At 27.4% G+C, this 12,333-nt stretch overlaps 1 protein-coding gene across 1 annotated transcript; it reads left to right on the forward strand.

Annotated features, from left to right (window-relative positions):
• Positions 1-684: 684 nt before the first annotated feature.
• LOC136083224 (uncharacterized) lies at positions 685-5,577 on the forward strand. The gene is made up of 3 exons (XM_065802628.1): positions 685-1,071; positions 2,766-5,042; positions 5,128-5,577. The coding sequence occupies exons 1-3, from the start codon at positions 685-687 to the stop codon at positions 5,575-5,577; spliced, it is 3,114 nt and encodes a 1,037-aa protein (XP_065658700.1).
• Positions 5,578-12,333: the final 6,756 nt, after the last annotated feature.

Genomic DNA, 12,333 nt, shown 5'->3' on the forward strand with positions numbered 1-12,333 from the left:
CAGATGTATAAAAGTTTAAACTTTATGGGGAATTTGAAAAAAAAGTGACAATTCCAGTAAGTTTTCGAATGTGTCAGTGTGATACTTCAACTGTTCAACAATCTACTTCATTTAATTGGCAATTGGCCGTAAAGACATCTCCTGAAAATCCAAGATACATTGTTGTCGAATTTCAAACAAGTAGAACTAGTGACCAAACTGCTAATGCTTCAATATTTGATCATCGTGACTTGAAAAATATGTACATTATGCTTAATAATAATGACAGATATCCTGCTGTTGATTATAATTTGTCATTTCCAAGTCAGCAAATTTCGAGAATTTATAGAGAAGCATCTGTGTTCGAGAATTTATAGAGAAACATTCCATAAAAAAAAATTTTATGGAATGAATTAATTGAACGCAAACAGCAATATAAGTCCTTCTGACTATAGAGATTTATACCCACTCTTTGTTTTTGATATTAGCAAACAATCAGAAAGATTAAAATCATCAACAATACAAGTACAAATTAGAGCAACATTTAATACAGCTGTACCAGCAAATACTCAGACTATGCTCTTGTATTATCTGAAAGAATGATGGAACTTCAATCAGATGGTAATAAATTGAATGCTATTTAATAAATTTTTAAAAATTAAATTTTTTTAAAAATTAATCAAATTTTTTTTTTATATAATAAAAATGTATTATACAAAGAAAAGTTTAAAAAATTTATTAGAAGAAAATAACATTTCAAAAACATTGCTAATGATTGCTATGGAAAATGGGTTATTAGATAAAGAATCTATTATGGCTGAAGTGAAAGAGGTAAATGAGAAAAGATCAGTTGGGATACCTAGAATACATCCAGTAAAAGAAGAGAAAAAAGAAATAGATCCAAAATATGAAAGATTAAGAACAATTAAGAACAAACCAGTCACTATTAAATTAACAAACATAGAAACAGGAGAAGAAACAGTATATAAATCCTTATATAGCGCTATGAGTGGAACTGGGCATGGATATAGATATCTTGAAATGCGTGATGGGAAGATTGATAATGGTTATAAGATTGAAATATTAAATTCTGTAAAATTAAATTCTGAAAAATTAAATTCTGAAAAATTAAACTCTAAAAAATTAAATTCTGAAAAATTAAATTCTGAAAAATTAAAAAAAAAAAAATCTTGATATATAAAAAATGAGATGTAATAATTTATTTGAAAATCCAAATGCAATCGAATTTTTAAAAAGCAATTTACATAAAGTAAAAAGGCTGCAATTATCTTCAAATCCAAATGCCATTGAAATATTAAAAAATAATTTAGATAAAGTAAAATGGAAATGGTTATCTTGAAATCTAAATGCAATTGAATTGTTGAAAGATAATTATGAAAAAATAGATTGGTTAATGTTATCTTAAAATCTTAATGCAATTAAATTATCAAAAGATAATTTAGATAAAGTAGATTGGTCGATGTTATCTAGAAATTCAAATGCGATTGAAATATTAAAAAATAATTTAGATATAGTAGATTGGTATTGTTTATCTTCAAATCCAAATGCGATTGAAATATTAAAAGATAATTTAGATAAAGTAAAATGGAAACGATTATCTAAAAATCCAAATGCAATTGAACTATTATCTTACATATATAAAAATGGATGCTGAGTATCTACTAGATGAGACTGTTCCAGATATATCATCTTCAGAAATTTTAACCCCTTCACCTTTTATATATAGAACATTTACAATTACAAAAGAGCAAGAGATTGCAAAATGTCGAAATATTACTTATTATTGTAGAATACGAGGATGGGGATGTATTTAAATTTCATATGAAACTTTACATATGAAATATTGACAAGATATTTTATTTTAAAAAATCATTTAAAGAAAAAGAAAATTAAAAAAAATATCTTGCTATATAAAAATGGAAAATAAAAAAGTCGCAGAATTAAAACAAATCGCAAAAGAGCGAAAAATTAAAAATTATTCTAGAATGAGAAAAGATGATCTCATAAGAGCGTTAGCGCACACACCTGTTGAGCGCACACAAATGCAATCTACATAAGTTGAACAGAGAAATATATTCGATGATCCTATTCCAGATATATCATCTTCAATTTTAACTCCGACACCTTTTATTACAACTAATACATCAATATCTCGAAAAGAATCAAATTATAATTCTATTGCAAATTGGATTATGTCTTTTTTCCCTGATAAAATTAAAAAAACAGCTAATGAAAAGATTGAAGCATTAAAATCTAAAGTAGTAGAGTTGTTTAATAAGTTTTACAAAAACCCAATAGAATTTAAATTAAAGAAATCATCAGTTAAAAATGTGACAATAAATTTACAGTTAAAGGGATAGAAAGTTACGATCCTTCATAAGTGCTGCTAAAAATAGTGCTATTAAAGTACTAAACGGAAATAGAAAATCGAAGGTTTATATAGTTCTCTAGTGTGAAATAAAGCGTACTGATATTAAAACAGGAGATAATATAATCACGTCTGCTCCATTTAGAACGAATAATCAAGTTGTTTAGAAACAAACAGATTTAGTCGAGTTTTATGAAACATCAGAGCAGAAAATTTTAAAATCCTTATCATCTTTTCAACAGTTAGGATCAGGTTGGAGATTTGTTTCTGTTGAAATGATAGATATAAATGTTATTGAGTATAATCCTATTAAAGCTAAATCATTCCACTTGATAAAAATATAGCAAATAAAAATGCGATAATTAATATAAAAAATAAAGATAATCAATGTTTTAAGTGGTGTATTGCAAGAGCATTAAATAAAAAAGATAATCATTCTAAAAGAGTAGATAAAGAGCTTAAAGATCAAGCAGAAAAAATAAACAGGGAAAAAATAGAATTTCCAGTATCCTTAAACCAAATCACACAATTTGAGAAGAACAATACAGATATCAGTGTCAATGTATATGGTTATGAAAATTCAGAAGTTCATATCAATCATGTATCAAAGAATAATGATCGCAAACATTTAATAGATTTACTATTAATCTCAAATGGCGAAACCAATCATTACTGTTTAATAAAAAATTTAAGCAGATTACTTTCATCACAATCATCAAGTAAACATTGCAAAAAACACTATTGTAGAAATTGTTTGTTAGGATTTAATTTAGAGGAATCATTATCTAATCATAAATCGTATTGTGAAACACATGATTCAGTACGTATCGAACTTCCACCACCAAATTCAACAATGCAATTTACTAATCACAATAAATCAATGAGAGTTCCGTTTGTAGTGTATGCAGACTTTGAAAGTTTTATCAAACAAATTGAGACTTGTGAACCCAATCCGAATGAATCTTATACTAAACAATACCAGAAACATATTCCAAGTTCATTTTGTTATTATATTAAATGTTTTAATGAAAGTTTTTATCAAAGCAGTACAGTCGCATTTACTGCAAGTAGTGAAACAGATGATGTTGCACAAATTTTTATTGATAGTTTACAAGAAAATATCATAAAAATTTGTTACAGGATTAAATTTCCAAAAAAGATGATATTTACTACTGAAAACAAGAATGATTTTAATTCAGCAACACAATGTCACATTTGTGGAGAAAAACTTGGAAAAGATAAAGTACGTGACCATTCCCATATTACTAGAAAATATAAAGGTGCTACTCATCAAAATTGTAATTTAAATTATAAAATTCCAAAATTCTTTCCAGCACTTTTTCACAATTTATCTGGCTATGACTCTCACTTGTTTATAAAGAAATTGTCAGGAGGGAAATTGAGTTGCATACCAAACAATGAAGAAAAATATATTAGCTTTTCTAGAAAAATTAAAGTTGATGAGTATATTAAAGAAGGTAAGAAATTTGAAGTTAAACGCGATCTCCGTCTCTTAGATAGCAGTTATAGATTTATGCCTTCTAGTTTAAATGCTTTATCAAAGAATTTATCAAAAGACCAGTGTAAAAATATCGGAAAATTATATTCAAAGAAAAAATTAGATTTGTTACTCAGAAAAGGTGTAAATCCATATGATTGGGTTAATTCTATTAATAGATTTAATGAGACACAATTACCACCAAAAGAATCATTCTTTTCAAAATTAAACGATGAAGATATAAGTGATGATGATTACTCACATGCACAAAATGTATGGAATGAGTTTAATTGCAAAACATTTAAAGATTATCATGACTTGTACAATGTTTCAGATGTGCTTTTACTAGCTGACGTCTTTGAAAATTTTAGAGATGTTTGTATGAATTGTTATAAATTAGATCCTGCTTGGTATTATACATCACCAGGATTAGCTTGGGATGCAGCATTGAAGAAAACAAAAATAAAATTAGAATTGCTAAGTGATTACGATATGATACTAATGATAAAGAAAGGTATAAGAGGTGGAATTAGTATGATATCAAATATGTTAGGAACTTCTAATAATAAGTACATGGGTGATGAGTATGATCAAAGCAAGCCATCAACATTCATCCAATATTTAGATGCTAATAATTTATATGGATGGGCAATGAGTAAACCACTTCCCACACATGGTTTTAAATGGATAGTAGAAAATGAAATAGAAAACTGGAAATCAGTTCCATGTATACTAGAGGTAGATTTAGATTACCCTGAACATCTACATGATAAACATAACAACTATCCACTTGCACCTGAAAGATTAAATATCGATAAAATTGAAAAATTAGTGTCCAACTTGAATAATAAGAAAAAGTATGTAGTACATTATGAAAATCTAAAGCTATACGAAAGATTAGGATTAAAGATTACTAAAATTCATAGAGGAATAAAGTTTGAAGAAAGAGCATGGCTAAGTGAATACATTGAACTAAATACTAACCTTAGAACTAAAGCAACTAATGATTTTGAAAAAGACTTTTTTAAACTCATGAACAATTCAGTATTTGGAAAAACAATGGAGAATATGGAAAACAGAGTTAATATTAGATTAGTAACAGATAGAAATGAAGCTATTAAACTAGCATCAAAACCGAACTTTGAACGTAGAACAATATTTGATGAAAACTTAATCGCAATACATATGAAAAGAACAAAATTAAAATATGCTAAACCAATTTACTTAGGAATGTGTAAATTAGATTTATGATTACATAAAGAAAAAGTATGCTGATCGAGCAAAGCAATTATTCACAGATACAGATTCTTTAGCATACGAAATTAAAACAGAAGACTTTTATTCCGATATTTCTAAAGATATTGAAAGCAAATTTGATACAAGTGGGTTTAACCCAAAGCACCCACCGATTAATAATTTAGGATTTAAAGTTGGTCTTAATAAGAAAGTAATAGGAATGTTTAAAGATGAGACTCGAGAAGCACAAATTGAAGAATTTGTAGGACTCAGATCAAATTTGTATTCTTACAAAGTACACGGAAAAGATAACAAAAAATGTAAAGGAGTAAAGAAAAATATTGTTAAAAAGTATATAACACATGAAGATTACAAAGATTGTTTATTAAATAAAAGAAATCATATTAGGAAAACGAATGTAATAAGATCATATTCACATGAAATTTACACAGAAGAGATCAATAAAATAGCATAAGCGCAGAAGACGATAAAAGAGTTATTTTAGAAGATGGAATACACACATTAGCATATGGACACTACAAACAAAAAGTAGGTCTTTCAGACCCATGCGAAGTAGGCATAAACTCGGGCAACAAGATATAATCACATTGAAATCTATATATAAAAACTTTTTATAATATATTATGTTATAAAAATGAACAAATTTATCAATGTTGAAGGAATAATTCTACCCAATGAACCCTTAACAAATTTTAAATTGATCAAAGCAGCAAAAAAATTAAAAGTAAAACATTTTAGAGGTGAATTTGTAAGAGATGAATTACCCAAAAGTACACAAAGAAAATAATGTGGAATATTAAATACAGGAAATTCAAGTACGCAGGGATTTCACTGGATTTGCTGGTACAAAGACGGAGATAAGAAAATAAGTTTTGACTATTATGGACTATCACCGCCAGTTGAAATTGTTAATTATTTAAAAAGTCCTGTTTATTATAACAGTGAAAGAGTTCAATTTGAAAATTTCTCATTCTGTGTACAGTTGTGTTTATATGTTTTGAAAACACTAAATGAGGGAAATGATTTTCGGAATATTATTAATAATCTATGGTAAATTTTTTATATTTTATATATAAAATGCCTGTTGATATATTTGGTCGTGATAGAACTTCATCTGTAGCTATAGATGGTTTAACAACAACTCAAGCTAATAACTTGTTCATTAGGAAAGATGGACAAAATAATGTAACTAGTAATATTAATATGAATTCTTAAAATTAAGAAATGTTGCAGAACCTACTAACTCACACGATGCTACTACAAAAAATTATGTTGATAATAAATCACTTAATCTTAATGAATTAGGAATAATACCAACTTAAAGTTTAACGTGTCTTTGATTAAAAAACAGACTATTCCTGAAGCTTGTGATTTATTATTTGCATTACTTGATGGACCATTTTATGCAAACTCTTTACAAGGTTGAAATGCATATACAGCTAATGCACTAGGAGGGTACTTTACACTTGATATGCCATTTACTACTAGTCTAGTAATTCAATTATACAATAGAACTAGTAAAGGCGTTACATATTGGATACAACCCCATATTACAAGAACAACATCAATACCTCAATCATTGTCATCTATTAAATTATACTCAGGAACATTTAGATTTGAGAACACAACTTATGGTAATGAATATATATTATTAGACACAAAAGACGTTGCTGGTCAAGGTGTTTATCTTAAGTATATTTGAATGCATGTTATTGGTAAATCTGGAAATTGGTGGGAATCAAGAATACGTATGTATAATGCATACGATTCACTAGTAAATACTAACTATGTTATAAACCTTTGGACGGCCTATGACGGAAATAAATATACAGTATTTCAAGGATTTGATCAGAATAGTGTATGAATATATTGCTCATCTGGTTTAGAAGATTTTTATCTTTCTTCGTGGAACAGTGTTAATATTAATTCATTTAACAATGAATCATCTGGACTATTGTATCAATCAAGTAGTGCAATTGGTTCTACAACTACTATCTCATTTTACAGGAATTTTTTATGATTCCACGCCTAGTGTTCCTGCTGGAAGAAGATTAGTAGTAACATTAAACTCTGGTGATGCACAAGTGGGGCAATCTGGAAGTTTTACTGTAGTAGGAAATGTTTTCTATTATAAGTAATGAGCTAATGCAAAGTCGATTTTACTTGTGAAATTCTTCGAATTTACACGGGTTTGAAAGACCTAATTCTTATGGATCCAAAGGATCTAAATCTTATGGTTCTGAAAAACCTAAAAATTGATTTAAAATTACAAAAGCTCAGAGTTTGTAAGAGATTTTGTAAGAGAGTTTGTTTACCATAATATATTAATATATTATAGTTGATATATATATTACTTTGGCTCAGTGGAAATGGTTGAAATATGATATGAGAATATGGATAGGTATATGGTTGAAATATGATATGAGAATATGGATAGGTATATAGTTGAAAAATTTTGGCTTGGAACGCCCTTTTTATACTACTAGTAGTAACAAAGACAAACTATAAATGTTTATATTCTAAATTATTGGTTATTATTAATAGAGCCCCCTTAACTTAATTTATATGTTATTAAACATTTCTTGAATAATGACTTTCAATAATATATTCTATTTCTTAATTTTTTTTTTTTTTTTGAGTATTTCAGTTTTGAGAAAAAAGTTTTTATGTCTTTTCAAAACTGCTTTTATGCATTACCCAGAACAGTGTCGTTTAAGTGAAAAAGTCAAGGATGATGTCAGCACAATGATTAAACTAAGGGTAAAAGCATGTTTTTTAAAAGAATATTTGCAAAATAAAGAAACCAAAGTTATAACATTAAAAAAGTTATTCAAAATTAACAAATAAATTGAACTAGAGCTCAATTGCGAGAAAACAAATGCAGCTGGTTGATGAACATATGTCCTTTTGTAAGCTTTTTTTCAAAAAAAAGCTTACAGAAAGGACATTTAAAATAAACAGAAAATTTAATTAGTAAAAAGTCCAATTTTACTTATTAAGCTCTTATTAAATTTTAATGCGTTTTGCAGAATTTATGGTTTATGGATATTTTATAAACAGTGAATCATGCTAATTTAAAAATAGAAGTTTTTTGAGGAATCAAAGTTCGAGTTTAAAATAATGCTTATGTTTAAAACAATGGAATTCCCCTGTTTTTATAAATAAAAAATTAAAAACACTAACTTAATAAAGTTTTATGTGCTTTTAATAATATGAGATACAAGTTGATTATTAGTTAATAAATGCTAAGTCACTAATTTATTTTGATCTAAATAACATATATCGGTCTTATTTAATTTTGATTTTTAAATTTAGGTGAAAAAGATCCTGAAGCTATGATATTTGTTCAAGTTGATCCAGATAGTGTTTTGTAATTTCTTTTATTTAAAAGTGCAGACAATAAATAGGTCTAAGAAATATTTCGTAATCTTTGATTGCACATATTACACAAACAAATTAAAAATGCTTTTGTTTACTTTGTTGGTTGATGACGGAAATTTGTTGGTTGATGACATTAACAGGTCAAGCTGTTGGTTATGCTTTCATAAAAAAAGAAACCAAAAGTACTTTACAGATTGTGATTGCAGAAATTGAGCTCATACTGAGTCTTAACTAAGTAAAAGTTGTAGTGCTTGATAAAGACTTGAAAGGAATTGGTGCAGTTTCTAGGGTTATACCCTCAGCTGTAATTCGACATTATAAATTTCATGTTTTACAAGCATTCAATAGATTGTTAAATAAGCAAGCCTAAAGCAGTATTGAAAAAGATAACAAAAAAAAATATTTTAATCGCTTGTGTATGCTAAATCAAAGAAAATATTTGATGCAACTTTGGGTCAGCTTGCTACAGTAACACCAGATGTTGTAACAATAAATTACAAAAAAAATTTGGGCTTACCACATCAAGTTAAGCATTGGGCATACTACGAAACTATTAAATATGTTAATATTGTAAATACCACCAATAACAGGTCTGAGTCTTATAACCAAAAAATAAAAAAAATATATTGTCCAGAAAAATGTCTTTGGCGGAGTCAGTAAAAGGCACCCTTTTGTTGCATGCAAGTAAATTTGAGCAAATGATTCATGTAAAATTTAATTAATCTTTTAAAAAGTCATATAGATTAGGAACTAAACATGTAATTAAGCTGAAAATTAGCACCAGTATAGATTTTAGGACGAGGAATCAGAATATGACATTTGTTTTTAATAAAAATATTAGGTACTATATCAAAATTAGAATTGTACTTTAACTACAGATATTTTTGAAATTTTAACTAAGACGGAAAGGAGGTCTGGTGAACATTGTAGCATTAATTTTTTGTAAGATTTTTTTTGTTTTTATTAAAATAGATATTGTAATAAGTGTTTTAATGCAAAATTTAGAGGTAGGTTTTTTGAAATTTTTTGTAAAAATTTAAGAGTAATATGTGAAAAAATGAGTTTTATAGGTCAGTGTTCATAATTTTTTTAAAATTAATTGACATTGACGATTTTCATTAGTCATCAAATATTATACAAAAGAAAACTTTTTAACCTATTATTTAATAAGACTTTAATTCAAATAAATATTTCTTTATAAATAAATTTTTGCTTTCTAATTGTCATATAATGTCATCTTTCACTAAAGCAGAAGAAACACTCAATATTAAAACGCTAAGACTTAGTATTAGTCTGATATTTTACCAGCTGTTGTTTGTTCTCCGTAGCAAATCATTAAATTAAAAAAAATATATAAAATAAAAGTCATATTTAAAAATACTATTGATAAAAGTTTTTTCTATTTTTAATAAATGTATATGTCTGTGTATTTTGTGTTTATTTATAGCTAAATAAAAAATTGAAAAAAATAAAATCAACAAGATTTTGTTTACAGTTGGTATTTTATCAAATGATCAATGTCATAAAATGGTGCACACGAAATCAATTGGATTGAAAGATTTATCAAGCTGTTCAAAGAGAAATAGAAATTTATTATTATGGAGATCTGGGCTATCAATAATAAACGTTAATGTTAAAATCTGTTTACATCATGAGCAAACTTTACTTAACCGGTTTGCTAATTCCCAAAAAAAATTGCATCGACCTATTTAAAAGGCATAATACTAATATAAAAGGTAAATTTATATGTTTTTAACTTATTTTGCTGTCTTTTTACAAAAAATGCATCTAGTACTCTAGTATACTTTCAATCAGTTTGAAATTTTTTTTTATTTTATGTCTAATATTATTATATTATCTAAACTATTTTTTCCTAATTTTGGCGAATTTTATTCATTTATAATAAATTTATAGGTGGTTTGCGAGAAATTGATATTCAACTGGCGAAAGGTATTTGTCCAATTGGTATTGAAACAACACCTGGTTTTAAAATGTGTCCTTCATATCGAAAAGAAGTGGTAAAAAAAAATAGATGATTGGTCTACTTCACAGAACCACAATGGTGAAGATAATTTTCTGGAACAAACGTTTTTTGATAAAGACATAGAAATTGCACAAGAAAAAGAACTTATAAATATCAGTTTTGATAAATTAGATGTATCACCAGTAATATTTCATGGGGTTCCACAACATGCTGAAATTTCTCTAGGGAAAAGAAAATTAATGCAAGCTACTGATGTTATGTCAAAAAAGCTATCAGTTATCCTCAATGTTAACGCAACAGACCTGAAAAATGATGTTACTGAGGAGCCCAATGTTGAACATCAAAAGAAAGCTGAAGATCTAGACAAATTAATACTTTTAATGCAAGAAAAGTTGAAAACAGCAAATAGAAGAGAAAAGATTCAGATTTTACCATTGGTTCCAGATTCGTGGTCTTTAAGGAAAGCAACTGAAGTCATTAATATATCAAAGTCAACCATAACTAAAGCAAGAAAACTTAAATTTGAAAAAGGAATATTAACACTTCCAGAAAAAACTAACAACATAATCGAATTAGATATCATTGATAAGGTGGAAAGCTTCTACTGTAATGATCAGTTTAGTCGGCAGTTGCCAGGTGTAAAAGATTTTGTAAGTGTATCCAAAAATAAACATGTATCAAAGCGATTACTTCTTTGCAATTTAAAGGAATTAATTATCGAATTCAAACTAAAGCACCCTCAATCCAAAATAGGATTTTTAAAATTTGCTTAGTTAAAGCCAAAATGGTGTATTTATGCTGGTCAAAAAGGAACTCATGCTCTTTGTATATGTGTAATACACCAAAACCTAAAGATTATGCTTAGCGCAGTTAAACTGGAGAAGAATTACCATGAACTTATTGAGAAGATTGTTTGTAGCAGAGAGTCAAGGGAATGCATGGTACATAGATGTAATCGTTGCCCTAGAATTCAAAATATTATAAATTATATAATTGCAAATCTATTGCAAAATGAAGGATCATTTGAAGAGAATGACAAAGTTGATGAAGATGAAATAATTGAATACAAACAGTGGAGTACAACAGATAGAGCAGAGCTTCTAAGTTATACATCTACAATAAGCGAGTTCATTGAAAGTCTTAGTGAAAAACTTGATAGAATAACATCTCACTTTTATATTGCAAAAGCACAAAGTAAATATTTAAATACATTAAAGTCATCTATACCCATAAATGAATTTATTATATTGGTTGATTTTGCAGAAATCTTTAAACTTATCATACAAGACGAAATCCAGAGTTACCTCTGAAACCAAAAGCAATGCGCACTACATCCTGTAGTTATTTGTAGCAAAAACCATGAGGGTGCTACTAAAAGTCAACCAACGTTTTTACGTTTTATATCTGTTGACTTAACATATGATGTTGGATTTTTTTATTGTATAGTAAAAAGAACTGTCCAATTTTTAAAAGAAATATTTCCAAATACCACAAAAATCCAGTATTTCTCTGATGGTTGTGCTGGCCAATACAAAAATTGCAAACATTTTTTAAATTTATGCCATCATGTTGAAGATTTTGGGATGCAATGTGAATGGAATTTCTTTGCAAAATCACATGGAAAGTCGCCATGTGATGGCATTGGTGGAACAGTTAAAAGACTTGTTTAAAGTGTTAGTCTTCAATGTCCAATTAACTTACAAATTCAGAACGCTGAAGAAATGTTTAATTTTTCAGATAACATATTTGGCATCCACTTTTTTTTTTTAAAAGGCAAAGATATTTTATCAGTCCGTAAATCATCGACTCTCCGATTGAATAATGCAAAAACTTTACCTGGTACAA

This window comes from Hydra vulgaris, chromosome 08 (genome assembly GCF_038396675.1).
Source record: "Hydra vulgaris chromosome 08, alternate assembly HydraT2T_AEP".
Taxonomy (NCBI): Eukaryota; Metazoa; Cnidaria; class Hydrozoa; order Anthoathecata; family Hydridae; genus Hydra; species Hydra vulgaris.